We start from the raw sequence: 19,254 nt of genomic DNA, 5'->3' as shown, positions 1-19,254 counted from the left end.
AAAACCAGGCCTAACATCATGACCTTGTCTTGGAGTCCTGCATTTGGGTTCGCCCCCGCACCCTTGGTTCGTGGCACACATTTCCATCTATGAATCATCTCAAAAGTGTATTTTGGAAGCATCGTCTATCCTGTGTGTGTACATGTGTGTGTTGTAAATCCCTCCAAATAAAATTTCTTCCTAATAAATTTCTACTCCTCGCTACACATTCATTTCTGTCAACGTCACACAGTATAGTTTATTAAAGTCAATATTTTTTGTGTGATTCATAAATGAACTTTTTTGAAACCATGGAAATATGGAAAAGAGATTTTTATTCATAGTTGGAAACTGAGAGCTACCCACATGCGGCGATGGTTGTGCCATCGTTGTACAGCATCCAGTGTGATGGATTCGTCACACAATTCATGATTTTGTCCGCACAATCAAGATATGAATAGACACATACACAATGTAATGTCAGATATTAACTTAACTTCTGGTAATAAACAATAAATGGATCCCACGCGTCTCCCACAGAAGATTCAACCTATCCTGAAAAAAAAACAGACACGGACACGGAACAGAAGTTAAATATTATCAAAAGGTGCAAAGAATCATAATTTTCAAATGTAACTAAAACCTGTATGATGGAAATTTACAGAGGAGGCTGTAACAATCAAAATTTCTCCTTGTATTGAATTGGATTACATTACAAAATGAATAATTACACAATAAGTATGCAGACGGCACGGTGGCGCAGCTGTAAAGCGTTGGCCTCACAGTTCTGCCGCCGGTGCTGAGTTTGCATATTCTCCCTGTGCCTGCGTGGGTTTTCTCCGGGTGGGCGCTCCTCCCACATCCCAAAAACATGCAACATTCGTTTGACACTCTAAATTGCCCCAAGGTGTGATTTTGAGTGCGACTGTTGTCTGTCTCTATGTGCCCTGCGATAGGCTGGCAACCAGTTGAGGGTGAACCCCGCCTCCTGCCCGTTTACAGCCGGGATCGGCTCCAGCACTCCCCGTGACCCTTGTGAGGATAAGCAGCTACGAAAATGGATGGATGAATAACTATGCAATCTAGTTATTAGCAATTACTTAAATATATATATTTTTTTCCAAGATATGCTAACCCTCAATGTAATTAAGCAACGGAACGTGAAACCTGACCAGAAAAAATTAACAGAATTTGTTCCTCATGCCAGTCTGTTGCGTACTCACCTCTTCCAGTGTTGCACCCCAGACTGCTGGCATTCCCGATCCGGTCCATCCTGGCCCCGAAGCAGCCCGACGCCCGCTTTCTGGCCGTCACCAGCAGGTCCAGCAGTCGGCTCCTCAGACTCGATGCCTGGCTCTGGCCTTCAGCCGCTGCTTGGGATCTTTCCACTGTCGCAGCTTCTTGGTCCCTGACCTGCTCCGTCTTCCACCCTCGGTTGGACTGGCTGCGTTCTGGTTCTTGGTTCAGCGTTGCGTAATCCATTTCAGAGGCGTCCTCCTGGACTGCTTCTGCCAGAGTCTCCTCAAAGCGCTCGAGCAGAGACTGTTGTGCAGAAGGCCGGAAACCAACGTTTGACACAAAGGTGTTCAAAGGAAATTAAATAGTTCTTTGGTTTGCTGCCATGAAGTCGTATATGACCACGAACTAAATAGACTAAGTATGCTTGATATGGTCAGAATATTATGAAAAAAAAACCCAAAACAAAACACATTGCTTCTTTATCTCTGCGCCTGTCGAACACGATACAATAATTGCGACATTTTTATTTATGATTGACTAAAAGAAAGCCAAGGCTTACATTGCAGACCACAAAACTATACAATTAGTGTCTGGACTTACCCTGAGCTGGGCCAGGTCATCGGGCGAAGACGTCCTTCCCAAAACGTGGCTGCCTACCAGTGTGTATTGACACAGCAGGGGCAGCACCCCCCACAGGACCACAACCCTCATGTTACTCTTTAAATGCAAGTCGCACTCCAGCAGGTCCCGGCGACTATTTATGCGTGCACACGCGCATACACAATGAGTCGACGGCGTCAGTGGCTCCTCCCCTTGCATATCGCCTCAAGTGCATTCTAACACTTCAGCACGATAAGTCCGATGTACTTTTAAGTGTTGCTCGGAAGTGACTAGCGTGTGTGGGTTCTCTGCGTGAGTCTACAATACCCGTGTGTGTGTGTACGACCACCCTTCCCGGCCGACGGCGGCATGACCTCTGGAGCCATCTCCGAGCTGTGAGGTTTAGTCAGAGGAATGCCCCTCCGCATGCAGAGAAAAGCCATAGTAGGTGAAAACTGGGATCCTCCGCTCCGTGCCATTCAGACGTGCTATACCACACCAGGACCAGCTGATACAGTATTTGGTGTACAAAGCCAAGTCCAGTGAAGTTGGCACATTGTTTTAAACAAGTAAATACAGAACACAATGATTTGATAGTCATGTTACACCTGCGTTTAATTGAACGCCAGGATATTTAATGTTCAAACTGAACTCTAAACTGTATAGTTTTTAGTCGTCTGCAACAGTTTCCAGAAAAGTTGGGACTGGGTCATGTTTGCCACTGTCTTACATCACCTTTGAATAAATGTTTAGAAGCTGAGGACACTAATTCCTGAAACTTGGTAGGTGGAATTCTTTCCCATTCTTGCTTGATTTACAGCTTCTGCTGCTCAATAGTCTCTGTTGTTGTACTTTACACTTCATAATGTGCCACACATTTTCAATGAGAGCAGGGTCTGGACTGCAGGCAGGCCAGTCTAGTACCCACACTGTTTTACTATGAAGCCACACTGTTGTAACACGTACAGAATGTGGTTTGGCATTGTCCTGCTGAGATAAGAAAAGAAAAAGACATTCCTTGGATGGCAGCATATGTTTCTCCAAAATTTGTATGGACCTTTCAACAGTAATAGATGTGTAAGTTACCCACGCCATTGGGACTAACACAGCTCTATACCAACACAGATGCTGGCTTTTGAACCTTTTATCCATAATAGTCCAGATGGTTCTTTTTCTCTTTGCCCCAAGATGACATGACGTCCTCAATTTCCAAAAACAATTTGAAATGTGGACTCGTCGCACCCTAGAATACTTTTCCACTTTTCATCAGTCCATCTTTGATGAGCTCGGGCCCAGAGAAGCCTTTGTCATTTCTGGGTGTTATTGATAACTGACTTGTGTTTTGCATTGTAGAGTTTTAAGTTGCACTTAGGATGTAGAACTGATCGGTATTTACTGACATTGGTTTTCTGAAATGCTCCTGAGCCCATGTGGTGATATCCTTCACACATTGATGTCAGTTTTTGATTGACGCCTGAGGGATTGAGGCATTCAATTTTGGTTTTCGGCCTTGCCCGCTTACGTGCGGGGATTTCTCCAGATTCAGAAACGTTTCATGATATTATTGAACGTAGATGATGAAATTCCTAGATTCCTTTCAATTATACATTGAGGAACATTGTCCTCAATCTGTTACACGGTTTTCCCACGTACTTGTTCTTTGCTCTTTGCTTTTTTTTTGGTAGTGTACTCAATTAAATATTGTTTGATTTGGAAATCATTGTATTCTGTTTTTATTTGTTTAACACAACATCCCAATTTCATTGGAATTATGCTTGTATGTTCTGTGATGTAAACATCATTGGGTATTCCACAAGTAACACGTGAGGACAATCTATGTATATTGTGTCTGCCAATTAAATAGTAGTTTCTACACTTCATTTTAGGGAGCTGAGACAAATAATGCCGTATGCATAGGTAATACATTTTTTTAATCACTGTTATACTGGGACAAGTATAGGTTGAAATTCCGTGTCTAATTTTCACACTATCCCTCAATAACATAAAAAAAAAACATTCTGATTTTTTTTGTCCCCATATTTTAGGCTCAAGGAAACTACTGAATTTGACATTTTTCTTAAATCCATAAACGCTAATAAAATATGATGATTTCATGACTACGCTGGCAGGACTCAACAGTTTTTTTTTTTGTTTGTCAGCTATTTACTATTCAGTGTGTGTTAAGTTGGATTGGATCACATGCGTGATGGCGGTCAATCGTGGTCCTTTTTTGTATTCTCTCCATTGCACAACAAATCACCAAAAATAGTCATAAAAGTAATAAAACAATCCCACCCATATCAGTTTTTCCATTCTTTGCTAATCAATCAGTGGGTTCAGTGTATGCTCTCCATGGTGCTGAAAATTAATTCCGTACGCTTTAATTCACAAAGACGGTGGCTCCATTTACAATAATTGGTACCTTATCTCCATTTTCACATTTTGGGAGACATGTTTACGCTAATATGCCACTTTAACATCCTGTCAGCATTTTTCCACAATTTAAAAAACAATTTTAATTACTGTATATCGAACACTAGTAATAGAAGACCTGATGTTGATCCACAAAATAATATCAGGATAATAACTCTGTCTACTATGTTTATGTATTTTGGTGGCGATTGTAATTGAAAAGGTTGGATGGAAAAAAACATATTCTCCAATGATAATGTAGATTCTTTCAATAACGAGCGGTCATAGACGTTAAAGTCATCTGCAGTTGTAAACATTTATTGAAACAATCAGAGCACAAACTCGTTTACGTACATTTAAATAAATAGACAAGTGAGGCACAAACAACATAAAGGCGTACATTTTAGGTAATAAATATTAAATGAATAGAAAATAACTTTGGGTAGCAACATTGCAGTATCGCGAGGCTGTCGATGGTAAGACTTTGGCATCATTTTGGATCTGCAAGGGAAGACAGAGACCAAATCTTTCAAACCTTTCCCAGTGTCTCAATCTTTCACCAATGGAAACTGTTTTATTTCTTTTCCACTTACTGTATTTGCCAACCCTGTTGCACCCTAGGGAGCTCATGGAGCCGATTCGGTCCATACGGCGACCAAAGCAACCAGAAGATCTCCTGGCGGAGTCACTGCGGACGCTCTTCAGGTTTTTGGCTGACAGGAACTCCCTGACGGAATCTTCGTCCAAGCCGCGGCGCGGCTGCCGTGCTTCGGCTTCTGTGTCGGGGTACTCAAGAGCGTTGTCCCTCTCAGCAGAGAGCCCCTGCTCAATTTCTGCCGGCTCTGGAAGGGTCTCCTCTAATCTGTCAAGGAGCAACTACAACGTACCGGGAGCTATGTTAGCATTCAGGATATACGTATAAAAAGGTTCTCATCAATCAAATGTCTTTGGGTTGATGAACCGAACAGGAAAGAGAGGACATGTCATATATAGACATACCTTAAAGATGTCCATGTCACCGGAGGTCCGGCTACTGCCAACAGGATACGTGCTGAATAGTTGAAGGTTCAAGATGAGGAGAAGGCCACAGGCAACACACCAAGAAAGAGCCATAGCTCTTTTTTTCTATCTCTGGAGGATTGGTGGGCCTTTTTTTTTTTTTCCCTTTGATGGGTAGCTTGTGGCTGTTGCAGCCCGCAGGACCAACCTCTGCTCTTTTATACAGTCCCTCCATCCATGAGAGTATGCCAGGAATTGGACTGGCATTCCTGACACCCGGTCCTGATAACACAAGCCGTCCGAAACGGCTCCCTTTAAAGGGTTGTCTCGAGGGAAGTGGGGCATCCAGACATTCATGTGACATAGTGGCATCCATACATTACTAGAAACAGGCCACCGCCCCAACACGGGACGTTGTTGTCACAGAGCCACAGGAAGTAGTAAATGGCCGCTGTGTGGGTGTGTATGTGAGTGTGTGTGTGTGGGGGGGGGGGGGGAGGGGGGTAGAGAGAGCGAGAGAGACAGAGACAGAGAGAGAGAGAGAGAGAGAGAGAGAGAGAGATGTTACTAATTTAAGGAACGTGTGTATGTGACTGCTGATGGTTGCCTTAACAAGGACAAACTAAGTGCCGACTGCCGGTCTGATAGTTCGTCAGGAAAACAGACACCTCGGACGCTTGAGAAATGTCTTCCGCTCGTGACGTATGTGACAGGACAATATGGATAAGAATTGAGATTTGTGATTGTGACAATAATCGCAGTAAGAGAAATACAGTAGGAGTGGTCAAGAAAACTTGGTGGGTGTATTTGTACTGTCGGTGCATGTGTACGTGAGGAGTGAATCCCTCGCACGCTTGCGCTTTGTCACCCGCCGATTCATCTTTTTACAGATTTTTTGATTTTCCAACTTTCAAATGTATTTTTTGGGGGATGGGGTGGGGGAATCAAACCCAAAAATGCTAATTGGTTGTATTCTTCTTTTCCTTTCGGCTTGTCCCATAAGGGGTCGGCACAGCGTGTCATCTTTTTCCATCCAAGGCAATCTCGTGCATCCTCCTCTCCAACACCCACTGTCCTCATCTCGTCCCTCACAACACTATATTGGAGTTTATTCTATAAATTTATGCATAATATATTGCCTGTGGGTAATGCAGTCCAAGCATCAACAGGCACAGACATTTCTGGAGGTAGATGTTTAAAAATATTAGTGACTTTAACTTGAATATTACCAAAATGCTGCGGCCATAGTGGATCAGCTGGTCAAGCGTTGGCCTCACAGTTCTGAGGTCCTGGGTTCAATCCCAGACCCTCATGCGTGGAGTTTGCGTGTTCTCCCCGTGCTTGTGAGGGTTTTCCCAAAAAAATTACAGGGGGCCCTCAACCGTACAGAGTAAAAACAGACAACGTTTGGAGGTTGCGAATGGTGCACACTGGACTAGTAAGAATACGCAGCCATGTGGCACACACAAGAAGGCACCCTGATCAGCTGGTAAAGTCTTGGCCTCACAGTTCTGAGGTCCCGGGTTCAATCCTGGACCCACCTGTGTGGAGTTTGCTTGTTCCCCCCGCACCTGTGTGGGTTTTCTCCGGGCACTCCGTCTTCCTCCCACATCCCCAAAACATGCAACATTAATTGTTTGTTGTTAATTGTTTGTCTCAATGTGCCCTGCGATTGGCTGGCAACCAGTTCAGGGTGTACCCCGCCTCCTGCCCATTGACAACAGGGATGGGCTCCTCCACTCTCCGCGAGCCTCATGAGGATAAGCGGCAAAAGAAAATGGATGTATGGACATAGATAGATAGATATAGATAGATAGATAGATAGATAGATAGATAGATAGATAGATATAGATAGATAGATAGATAGATAGATAGATAGATAGATAGATAGATAGATAGAGATAGATAGATAGATAGATAGATAGATAGATAGATAGATAGGCAAGACCACTTGTATGCAAAATATTTGTATTGGATTCCAATATAATAAAAGGCAACAGTTGTAAAAAACAGCTTCTTTTCACAAGGATTTTATGAATATGTGCAACGCGTGTCACAGTTATGTTTTAATACTTTGATGGGCCATCGTCATATACACCTGTTGACAGAAGAAAATGAATCATGAAAATAATGAGTGTATGTCAGAACACCCCACCACCGTCCAGGGGTGGCATCTTTCATGCACGTAGCAAAGATGCCTTGCTCATACAATTTCCTTGTAATATACATTGCAATAATGCAGAAGAAAATACGAATCAGCAACAGGTACACAGTATATATATATATATATATATATATATATATATAGACTCCTATTTCTAACTGCACTGGAAAATTGGTCAATGTTTGAAACATTTCTTTAGTTATTGAAATATATGTAAATGTAAATAAGTAAATTTGTATCCTTTTCAATGAAATTTCATTTGCCTGCCTTCATTTCAAAAGTTATACAACATGAATATATTGTTTCTTGTTAATATGTGGCATCGTTTTCATTGAGTTAACCATCAGTTGTAGTCATTCACTCCTTTTTTTTCTATTTATCCTGACGACCAATAAGCAAGTCTCTCCTGGATTCTTCAACATCCCAATCCGCTGAACGACCCGATCCGATCCAAACGGACCCCGAAGCAGCTCCTCAGCCGGCCTTTCTTGAAGCGGCCCCAGGAACGCTTCGACGTCCGGAAGAGGTCTTTGAAGAGAACGGCGAGGACGTCCGCTTTCGCCTCCAGTGCCGAGTTGCCGGGGTCGGAGGACCCCCACGGGCGCCCCCCTGAAGCGCTGCGCTTTGACTTCTCGGCGTTGCCGCCGCTGTCTTGCGTCTCCTCTGAAGAGCGTTCAGGCATCTCGGACAAAATCTGCTTCAAACTCTGATGGGGAAGAAATGAAATAAAGCAGATCTATCTATCTATCTATCTATCTATCTATCTATCTATCTATCTATCTATCTATCTATCTATCTATCTATCTATCTATCTATCTATCTATCTATCTATCTATCTATCTATCTATCTATCTATCTATCTATCTATCTATCTATCTATCTATCTATCTATCTATCTATCTATCTATCTATCTATCTGAAAAAGAAGAGCACGTACCTGTATATCAGATACTGGTTTTCCCCAGACATAATCAAGGACTAAAAGCAGATTAATGCAGCAAAGTGACAAAGTGAGCTTCATGTTGTTGTTGTTTTTCTTTTTTTCCCCTTCAGCTGGAGCACAACCGAGCTTGTCCTGGTCTTGAGGGCGTCGAGGTTCTCGGTTCAGCCAGGTGAAGCTTTTATAGCCGACCTGACTCCGTCACAGGCGTGGAAAGGTGACGACGTGTGACGTGTGTTCGGAAGAGTGGGAGTCCACACAATGTGCAGTGGGAAAATGGTGGGTTGGTATAATTCAGTTGACATCCAGGCACAAGTCAATGACAACCTGAACATCTTTAACGATGTTTTAATCATTTTGGAATACTGACATGAATAAATAAAAAATAGATTACATTTTCTAAACATTGTCACGGGAGTCCCAAGGAGAAAAATGAAAATGTGGATGCACTTTTTCATCCTTAAATAATGAGGCTACACAATGAGGACAAGATGCAATTCCCGTTGTCATATTATTTGGATGCTTGAAGAGCCAAAATAAAACGGCAAACAAATGCACGGTGAGGAATAGAAATTGTTTAGCAAAGAAAAATCTCAGCACATCATTGTAAATCTCCTGGGGTTGGGCACCATGCAGGGGATGGCATCAGATAAATCTCGATGGTCGCGGGGAGCGCTGGAGCCGATCCCAGCTGTCAACGGGCAGGAGGCGGGCGGGGTACACCCTGAACTGGTTGCCAGCCAATCGCAGGGCACATTGCGACAAACAGCCGCACTCACAATCACACCTCGGGGCAAATTATAGCATCTAATTAATGTTGCATGTTTTTGGGAAGTGGAAGGAAACCGGAGTACCCGTAAAAAACCCACGCAGGCGCGGGGGGAACATGCAAACTCCACACAGGATGAGCCGGGATCGAACCCGGCTCCTCAGAACCGTGCGGCCAACGCTTTACCAGCTGATCCACCGTGCCGCCTATGATTGGTCATGTCATGGTATTTTATGTACAGTAATGCGCAAGTCCTTAAGTCGTACATAATATTTGGCATGTTATTATTCATTATTGTTTCGTCGCCTTCATGTTTTAACCAGAGTAGAAAATGACTCATCTTGTTATGTAAGTTTTACGAACGTGGCAAACCCATCCTAAATTGGGTATGACATCCACATATGGCCCTGGGAGGTTAATAGAAATATACTGCGAGTCTGGCTTTTTGCGCTTGTCTCTGCTCAAGCTAAATGATAAGCGATTAGCCCGAGACCCCGTGAGGCCAAAGTCACTCGCGGGGGTGTACGGCTGTGTACGGCCTGACATTTCGCCTGCATCTCCGCTGGAGGACAATTATTATTCTCAATGGACTCGGGCCTCAAGGCGGCTGTTAATTGTTTTTATGAAGAGAATCAGCGTTATAGTCCCGTCACGTCCGTGTCAACGAATGGCGCCCACCCTACCGTGGACATTATTAAAACGCCGTCATTGTTAAAATTGACTCTCAAATAGCAGAGTTTTTCTTAGCTGCTACGATGATAAGCGACACCAGTTTTAAAATGACCTCTTTGGCAACCAAGCTCATCGGGTTAAGGGAGGGGTCACTTTTTAACGATGTGTTGCGTGTTGTTGTATGACCAGCGCTTTACACATGAAGTTTGATTGATTAATTGTTCAAATGTGAAAATTTGTTGCTTATGTCACTCTGATAGTGACAATCAAAACAGAAAACAAATACAAGGTAATGTTTTGATTTTCTATTTTAAGCAAGCAGGACGACGGTAATTAAATACAAGTTCCGGTAACTTTGCAGGGGAGGGGCCCTAATAAGCCTGTCCAGATGACCCAAACCCGGGTTTGATCCTGGCCCCCCTTGTGTGGAGTTTGCATGTACTCCCCATGCCAGCATGGGTTTTCTCCAGGTACTCCAGTTTCCTCCCACATCTCAAAAACATGCAACATTAATTGGACACTCTAAATTGCCCCTAGGTGTGATTATGAGTGCGGCTGTTTGCCTCGATGTGCCCTGCGATTGGCTGGCGACCAGTTCAGGGTGTACCCCACCTCTTGCCCGTTGGCAGCTGGGATAGGCTCCAGCACTCCCCGTGACCCTCGTGAGGATAAGTAGCAAAGAAAATAGATGGATGTAAGGTTTTCATTTTGTACTGTATGGCGCTTATCCTCATTAGGGTCACAAGTGAGCTGGAAGGGATCCCATCTGACTTTGGGCAAGATGTGGGATGCACTTTGGAGTGGTCACCAGCCAATCACAGGGCATAAATACATTACAGTGTATAAATAATATTCTAAACAGTGGATAGTTTCCCCCCCAAAAAAACAGTATATTTAAGAGTCTCGAGACAAACAGTAATTCCCAAACCTCCACCAAAAATTATGAAAAAAAATTGAGTTTACATGGTTTCTGGTCTTTGATTTTGATGAAAGAATGACTTTATGAAGTGTTTTTGTTTGGAGACGCCCAATCGAGCTTGATCCATTCAGTGTTGTGGTTTTCCTTCTCAGACTGACATTTAAACCTCTTAAATGTCACTCAGATGAAGTAGGCCCGAGCACAGGTTCCCCACCATTAACTGCCTCAATTAGAACTCGAGCAGCCTATCATTTACGCAGCTTGTCGAATGCAGGTGGGGAAGGAGTTGGATACAATAGGTCACAGTTACAGCTAATTGTGGTTTTCAATGAATTGTTATTTCATTTTTACGGGCGGCTTTGTCCCTCAGCCAAGCGTGGATCATCGGGTTCCCTCGAGAGTCAGGCCTGGAAGTGAGGCTCTGTAGCAAGAGCATGGTGGCTTCGCCTGCACCCATGTGGGTCAGGGGGCTGAGCCCCGAATATGCATACTCGGGAAGGGAATTTCTATCCACTTCATGGGCAACTTTGTCAATTCAGAGGATGATGACTTGATCATCGATTACTGCTGCAGCTCATCTTGAATCAATGGATGTTTTCTTCCTGTCTTAAAAATATTCACCGCCAATTGAGCGTCTGTTGTAGTACTAGAGCGGCTCCAACTACCGGAGATAAATTCCTTGTGTGTTTTTGACATACAGTGTACTTGGCAAAATAAAGATGATTCTGATATTTTTTTTCCCTCAATTTGTACTTTTAAAATAGTACAAGTTGTATCTGAATTTACAAGTCGAATTCGTTCTATGACCAAGCCCGAAATAAAGTTTCCATGTACTTCATGTACTACAATGTTGATCATGCTCCTCAAGTGAAGAAATGATCTCGCAAAACTGCTCCTCAAAAAAAAAAAAAAAAAATGTTTGAGTCTTGTGTGTGTGTGTAAAGATAAAATTTTGGACATGGAAAAATGGAACAGTCCAATGCAAGAGCAAAGGGGGTAGGTAGCACTTGAAATTATGATGATAGATGAAGCATTTTGTCTTTTTACAAGACATTTGAGGCCTCCTGGATATTACAGGGTCAAAGGCCGTTGTCTATGGTTGCTTTATGGTAAATTCACCCCTACCAACATTATACGATGAGTTCTTTTTTTTGGGGGGGGGGTAAATTCACTGATGAGATTACGCACTGGGATGGGATGACGCTTGGTACATGATTCAGTTCAAACGCAGGCATGTTCTGTTTTAAAGGTTCAAGTTCTGCTGCGACAAACAAAAAGACAAAAGTCAATGTGGGGTCTTGAAAGAACACCACGTAAACGTGGCTTCCCCTCCCTTCCCTTCAAACGTGAAACTCACTTTATTAATGGGAGGAGGGGGGGGGGGTTTCCTGGTCACTCAGATTGTACCTTCCATCCATCCATTTTCTTTGCCGCTTATCCTCACAAGGTTGGCGGTGAGCGCTGGAGCCTATCCCAGCCGTCCACCGGCTTTAGGCGGGGTACCGTCACGGAAAGGTTTACCGAAGTTTAACGTGCGCCTGCAACACGCTTCCGTGTACGGAGGAGGCGACTCGCTTGTCTTTTTGTGACCCTTCTGGAACCAACAACTTGCAGGAGCGATAGTCCTCTCACCAACAGTTGAGCTACAAAAGATGCGACTCGCTTCCTACATGAAGATAACCGCCGTGACAAGCCTGACGCCAAGAGACGTGTCACTTCCACTCAACTGGTAATCACTGACAACATCGATAAAAATAGCAGCCAACAATTGCCTTCATAAACACTGACTCAGATCCAGACGACTTGTTGGTAAAGACTCATAAACTCACATTGCAGATCAGATCAGATCAGATTTTATTTTTTTGGGGAGGACCATTGCGATATGTAACAGAATTTTTTTCACATCAATACGAACAGTATTATTGTGCTTGTGTCATATCCAACCCAGGCGTCGCTCATACGTGGATATAAGTTGATTATGTTTCCGACACGAGTGGAGTACGGACGTTCACGGGGTGCGCGTCCGATTTGCACGTCATCAAACCTTCAGGTTTGATTCAACCATTTGAAACATTACAGAATGCAGTATAAAGACTGGGACCCAGAATTTTCGGGTCACAGAGATACAATCCTACGAGATTCAGCCAAAGGATGCGCTGGTGCCCACGTGGCAGCCATGTTGAACGTGGTGCCATTCCAGTAAAGGCACTGCGTTGATATTTGGCGGCGTTGACGTGGGGGGTCAGGATGGCAGGTCTATCTATTTTCGCATAGAGCTGTGCACAAAGGCAGAGCGCCATGACAGTTGTGATAACCAAAAGAGAATTATGACGCCCAAGTCTCTGATGTTTGCAACAGGATGTTTTTCACATGGTAACTTTTTTTTTTTAAATCAAGCTGTTCTTCTGTGGCAACTGATGCAAACACAGTAAACACTAATTCCTCGCGATTCATGAAGGTGACCCTCCTAGATATGTATGTCAACATAGTCACCTTCAAACACACCAGCGTGGTAACTTTAGCTAGGGTAAAAGAGAACATTTAAAAAAAATAATATAAAGCTTTTTTAATACTTACAATAACTTTTTACTGTACTGGGGATTTCAAGCCACAAGAATGTACAAAACAATTTTGTACCCTATACATAGTTATATTAGATGACCTCTGCCCCTATTAGTTCATGTTAAAGTATTCTTCTTCTTCTTCATCATCATTTTCTTCTTCTCCTTTTCCTTTCAGCTTGTCCCGTTAGGGGTCACCACAGCATGTCATCTTTTTCCATCTAAGCCTATCTCGTGCATCCTCTTCTCTAACACCCAAACTGTCCTCATGTCCTCCCTCACAACATCCATCAACCTTTTCTTTGGTCTTCCTCTCGGTCTTTTGCCTGGCAGCTCCATCCTCAGCATCCTTCTACCAATATACTCACTCTCTCGCCTCTGGACATGTCTAAACCATCGAAGTCTGCTCTCTCTCACCTTGTCTCCAAAACATCCAGCTTTGGCTGTCCCTCTCATGAGCTCATTTCTAATCCTATCCATCCTCCTCACCCCTAGAGAGAACCTCAACATCTTCATTTCTGCCACCTCCAATTCTGGTTCCTGTTGTGTCTTCAGAGTCACTGTCTCTAACCCGCACATCATGGCCGGCCTCACCTCTGCTTTATAAACTTTGCCCTTCATCCGAGCAGAGACTCTGCTGTCACATAGAACACCAGACACCTTCCGCCAACTGTTCCTCCCCGCTTCCTGCTCCCTGCTTTCACTGCATATCATAATATCATCTGCGAACATCATGGTCCAAGGGGATTCCAGTCTAAGCTCGTCTTTCAGCCTATCCATTACAAGCGCAAACAGGAAGGGGCTCAGAGTGGATCCCAAATGCAGTCTCACCTCTATCTTAAATTCTTCTGACACACCTATGGCACATCTCACCGCTGTTCTGCTGCCTTCATACATGTCCTGTACTATCCAATCATATTTCTCGGCCACAACAGACTTGCGCATGCAGTACCACAGTTCCTCTCTTGGTACTAGTTCAAGTTAAAGTATTCAAGTACTTTATTGTTAGCTCTATTATACTGTACATACATACCATATAACATACCTGAAATAGCGTTTCTCTCGGACCTGTGGTGCTATAACAGACAAAATAATGAAAAATAAATTTAAAAAAACCTAGTCTGTCTAAAATATGCACATTGTGCCTTATGCTATAGACAATATAATGAATATGGTCAGTCTGGCTAATTTAATGAGAACTGCAATTCCTATATACAGTACACCGTAATTCCTGGCCTACAGAGCACTCCTGGTTCCAAGCCTCACGGAGTACATTAGTAAAGGAAATACCATTTAGTACATACATACGCCACAGCTGTGTCAAAGCCGCAAGTGCCCACATTGAAACACGAGACATTTACAAAGAAAGACGGTACACACAAAGAGTTTAACGCTAGTGCTGCGCTAACGCTAGTGCTAACGTGGAAAAAAAAGTCAGTTACATATCACAATGGACGTCCCCAAAAAAATAAAATCTGATCTGATTCGGATCTGATCTGCCGTCTGATTGTCTGTCTGGACGCTGCTGTAACCAAACTGCCCACAACAATCACATGAGACGTTACCAACGAGTCAGCCGGATCTGAGTCAGTGTTTATGAAAGCAATTGTTGGCTGCTATTTTTATCGATGTTGTCAGTGATTACCAGTTGAGTGGAAGTGACACGTCTCTTGGCGTCAGGCTTGTCACGGCGGTTATCTTCATGTAGAAAGCGAGTCGCATCTTTTGCACAGCGCTAACGCTAGCGCAGCGCTAACAGGGCCATTAAAAAGTCACTTCCTCGGCACATATATTCCACCTTCTCATTCTTACCTTTTCCGTTTGAGTGGCCCCTTGCGGCCGTTAGAAAAATGCACAAATTAGCTGCATCACCGCATAAACCTCAGGGTTGAAAGCGTGTGAAAAAAGTCGCGGCTTGTAGGCCGGAAATTACCATATGTAGATGTGGAATTGATATTATAAGCAGCAATGTTCGTAACTGAGTATTTTGGACATTGTAACAAATTAAAGATAATGTACACAGTACCACAAGGCCAAGGCGAATACTGTGCTCAAAGTTGAGTCGATGGTGACAGGTAGGGATGATAATAATGACGAGGGCAAAGCAGAGAGGGAGTTAAGCATCCTGACTGCCTGGTGGAAGAAAGTGTCTTTGAGCCAGTTGGTTTTGGCCCAAAGACTCTGCAGTCTCCTCCCTCATGGCAGGAATTTGAAGAGGCAGTGGGATGGGTGAGTGGGGTCACCTGCGATCCTGGTGGCCTTGTCAGTGAGGTGGATGTTATAAATGTCCGGAAGGGAGGGGAGAACGATACCGATGATCTTCTTAGCTGCTTTCACAATGTGCTGCAGGATCTTGTGGAAGGCGCCGTACCTCACGGTGCTGCTGCTGCTGCACAGGATGCTCTCGATCATCCCTCTGTAAATGGAGATCATGATGAGAGACAGGACTGTCACTCTTTTAAGTTTCTGCAGGAAGTAGAAGCGCTGTTGAACCTTGTTAGACAGTGCTGTGGTGTTCGTAGTCCAGGACTGGTCTTCGGAGATGTGTACACCCAGGATTTTGGTGCCGCCCACACGCTACTGCAGCACCTATTAGTCTGTTAAATTAAAATAAATCAACAAAAGGTGGTGGACATACCACAGTTGAAGGAAGGTAGACTGACAAAAATAAATTTGCAGCTTGTTGTTAATTTTGACCGAATCATTTTCCTTAAATGAATCTGATTTGCACATGCATTGCACACTTGGATGGAAAGAATGACATTGGCATTAATCAGAAAAAAAAAAAATGAAATTTTGCATTTTGGTAATGTTCAAGTTAATTTGAAGTCATTAATGTTGTTAAACATCTACCTCCAAAAATGTCTGTGCCTGTTGATGCGTGCACTGCATTACAAAACGTATGGTCCAGTTATTTATGGTAGAACTTCTGTCCCGTTTTGGCAAAAAACCCAAGGTAGACCAGAGTACTTATATGATTAAACATTCAGATTATTACGTTGAACCTGCACCCTTTTCAGAGCATATATCGGAGGGTATGTAAACATGTAAGAGCACATTTGATATTCAACCACAACAAATTGGTAGTTGAAACTATAAATAATGTTTATGTGTGGAAGTCGGTCGAAAAGAGGAAATAAGTTGGAGTTTTACACCTTGCAGTTGCCTGAGACCGAAGCGGAATGCCATCATCAGTAAATTCCATGGCATTCATCAGCGCTCTTATCTATTCTTGTCATGGACTGATCCCATGCTTCATGCCCTTACATCATGCTTCCCCTCGTGCACTGGAAAGACCGGCGTCCACATGTGACCCTTCCAGTGGCACCTTTACACAGATAAGCTTGTTTTCACACGGCAGCGATGTCGTTGCATATATTGAGCGTTGGCTCATGTTATTTTTAACGCGCATCACCTAAATAAGCCCCAAAGATGTTGTTGCGCTTTTAAATTAACATTTTGGTGCCATCAGAAATCTCTTCTTCTGGGAATATCTCTCTCTCTCTTTTTTTTTAACCTTATCCACTGTGATTAATTTGAGCGGTTATATTTAAACTTAGCGGCATGGTGGATAAGCTGGTAAAAGCGTGGGCCTCACAGTTCTGAGGACCCGGGTTCGATCCCAGCCTCGCCTGTGTGGAGTTTGCATATTCTCCCCGTGCCTGCGTGAGTTTTCTCCGGGCACTCTGGTTTCCTTCTGCATTCCAAAAACATGCAACATGAATTGGATGCTCTAGATTGCCCCTAGGTGTGATTGTGAGTGTGGCTGTTTGTCTCCATGCGCCCTGCGATTGGCTGGCAACCGGTTCAGGGTATACCCCGCCTCCTGCACGTTGACCGCTGGGATAGGGTCCGGCGCTCCCCGTGACCCTTGTGAGGATAAGCGGCGAATAAAATGCATGGATATTTAAACTTGGGACCTGAACTCTTCAGTAGAGAACCATAACTACAACTGTCAGGGAAATGGATCAGCATCTGATATTCTACGTCGAGTTGAACGCAGGCATCACTCCGACTCATTTCTGTTAAAAAAATACCTTTAGTGTCAATCATCTGTGCACAAAGTTCCGTTCATTATCCAAGGTTGTCACCACTTAGTCTACTAAAAACAAAGTAATGGCTCTTGTCACAGCAGCCGTGCGCTCTCGAGCATAGCTGCGAGTTGCACTTCCCGCCGTTATGCATTTATCACTGGCGGCTCTTCCTAATTATGCTTCACTTGCACTCACATTCACAGCAATTTCCTTTCCCTGGGAAGTGTACAGCCCACATAAAAATAAGATTGAAATGTTTGCCATGCGTTTATATCCGCATTATGTGAAAATAGTTCAGTTTAATACTGCCGATGAAAAAAAATCCCCCACTACATTTCAAACCAAACTCTTTTTAAAGCAACAAACAAAGCACAGATGTCTCCAAGACACGATTTAATGTGCGTCATTAAAAGCTCTTTAGCAAGCTCTACCCTGCAACTGGCCTCCTCCTGTGTTCAGATAGTTATCGATGGCTTGACCTCGGGCTGTGAGGTCCCCATCGGGATAGCATCAACAAAAAATAAATAAATAGTTAAAACACCCCTCGGTGTGATTTAGTACACCATAACATAGCTTCAAGTGCGACCGACACGTAAAGCATGATTTTTAGTATGTTTTTAATGGAAAAAAAAAAAGGCAGCCGGAATGGACCCATCCATTTTTTCACCACATGCCATGATGTTGTCGTATATGGATATTTGTATCTCCCACAATGAAAATCCTCTCGAGGTATTTGTTTTGGAGAAGAAGCAGGAAGTGATGTTTTTTTTCCATTCGTGTGTTTATACCAGCTTTACCGGCGGGAAAGTAGCTGTTTTTTTTCCTGCCTGCCAAAATGCCGTCTCGTTGTATTGCTGGATACTGCTCGAACACTAGGGAGGATGGATTGACTCCTCACAGATTCCCAAAAGACCCGGTTCGTCGTGAAAAACGGATTGCACAGGTGCAAAGGACGAGAGCTTTGTGGGTTTCAAATGACAGGTCGGTGTGTATAGAAATATTTAAAAAAAATAAATAAATAATAGTTGGGAGGAACGACGGTGGAGGTGGATTGAGCGGGGAGGTGGTTTGGCCGCGTGCGAGAGGAGAAAGGAGCTCTCCCCACCACCAGCCCCCAGTGTCTGGACACCCCTGAAATAGATACTTCGCCCGGCAAGGGTCCTCCTGAGTACACTACATCCTGTCGGGGAGTCTGTTATTAGTTAGAAGTGATCCGCATATCATCTAAATATGGCCCCGGTCACTGCACTCGATTGTGAGGTGTTCTCTTCTTCGAAAAGAGCTTCCGTGTCAGAAGGGGCGTTGGGAAAAATCTGAAAATTTCAGTTCTTCGTCTCCCATAGCAGGTGGCACAGCATCTCCTCAATGGCGACTGTCCCAGTGTGACGTCTGCTGATGACGTTGCAGGCAACATGGCTGCCACTGGGATGTCGAGTGAGACTCCCGCAACTTTGCGCATGAATGACAGGGCTCCACCAATTTTTTTTCATATAGACATTCAAGTGAATATTATTACATGTAGTTTTCATAACAATATCTATTTTAAAATGTATATAGGCATGTCGGTGGCACTTTAGCACTACAACTACACTAAAACGACTTTTTGTTACACAGATTTTTTTTATGACTTGCTTTCAGCTTTTACGGTTAATTTGACGTTCGTATTTCATGATTATTATACGCTGTGTTTTTCCCCTCTCCAGGGAGGCATCCGAAGCCACCTCATCTGGCTCCTCCCGATGTGGAGGGGCAGAGGCTTGACTCAGGGCACCTCGCAGATGATTGCGCCTCTCACCCCATCTCTAAGGGAGAGCCCGGATATCCTGCGGCAGAAACTCATTTCGGCTGCTTGCATCTGCAATCTTCTTTCTTTCCGTAGCTGAGGGCATAGGAACGTAAATCGACTGATAAATCTAAAGCTTTGACTTTTGCCTCTGCTTCTTCTTTCCCACGACAGACCGAGCGC

General features: G+C 43.7%; 3 protein-coding genes across 3 annotated transcripts; all 3 read right to left on the bottom strand.

Annotated features, from left to right (window-relative positions):
• Positions 1–348: 348 nt before the first annotated feature.
• nppa (natriuretic peptide A) lies at positions 349–1,935 on the bottom strand. Its single transcript, XM_061809295.1, has 3 exons — positions 1,819–1,935; positions 1,203–1,521; positions 349–534 (listed from the first exon to the last, which is right to left on the bottom strand). Exons 1-3 carry the CDS (start codon positions 1,927–1,929, stop codon positions 530–532), a joined length of 435 nt encoding a protein of 144 aa, XP_061665279.1. The 5' UTR covers positions 1,930–1,935; the 3' UTR covers positions 349–529.
• Positions 1,936–4,633: 2,698 nt separating this feature from the next.
• On the bottom strand, positions 4,634–5,343 carry nppb (natriuretic peptide B). The gene is made up of 3 exons (XM_061809294.1): positions 5,230–5,343; positions 4,824–5,106; positions 4,634–4,731 (listed from the first exon to the last, which is right to left on the bottom strand). Exons 1-3 carry the CDS (start codon positions 5,341–5,343, stop codon positions 4,721–4,723), a joined length of 408 nt encoding a protein of 135 aa, XP_061665278.1. The 3' UTR covers positions 4,634–4,720.
• Positions 5,344–7,808: 2,465 nt separating this feature from the next.
• On the bottom strand, positions 7,809–8,414 carry nppal (natriuretic peptide A-like). Its single transcript, XM_061811108.1, has 2 exons — positions 8,331–8,414; positions 7,809–8,099 (listed from the first exon to the last, which is right to left on the bottom strand). The coding sequence occupies exons 1-2, from the start codon at positions 8,412–8,414 to the stop codon at positions 7,809–7,811; spliced, it is 375 nt and encodes a 124-aa protein (XP_061667092.1).
• Between the last annotated feature and the right edge of the window lie 10,840 nt (positions 8,415–19,254).

This window comes from Syngnathoides biaculeatus, chromosome 2, assembly GCF_019802595.1.
Source record: "Syngnathoides biaculeatus isolate LvHL_M chromosome 2, ASM1980259v1, whole genome shotgun sequence".
Classification (NCBI taxonomy): domain Eukaryota; kingdom Metazoa; phylum Chordata; class Actinopteri; order Syngnathiformes; family Syngnathidae; genus Syngnathoides; species Syngnathoides biaculeatus.
This window is presented reverse-complemented; position numbering and strand designations above follow the sequence as displayed.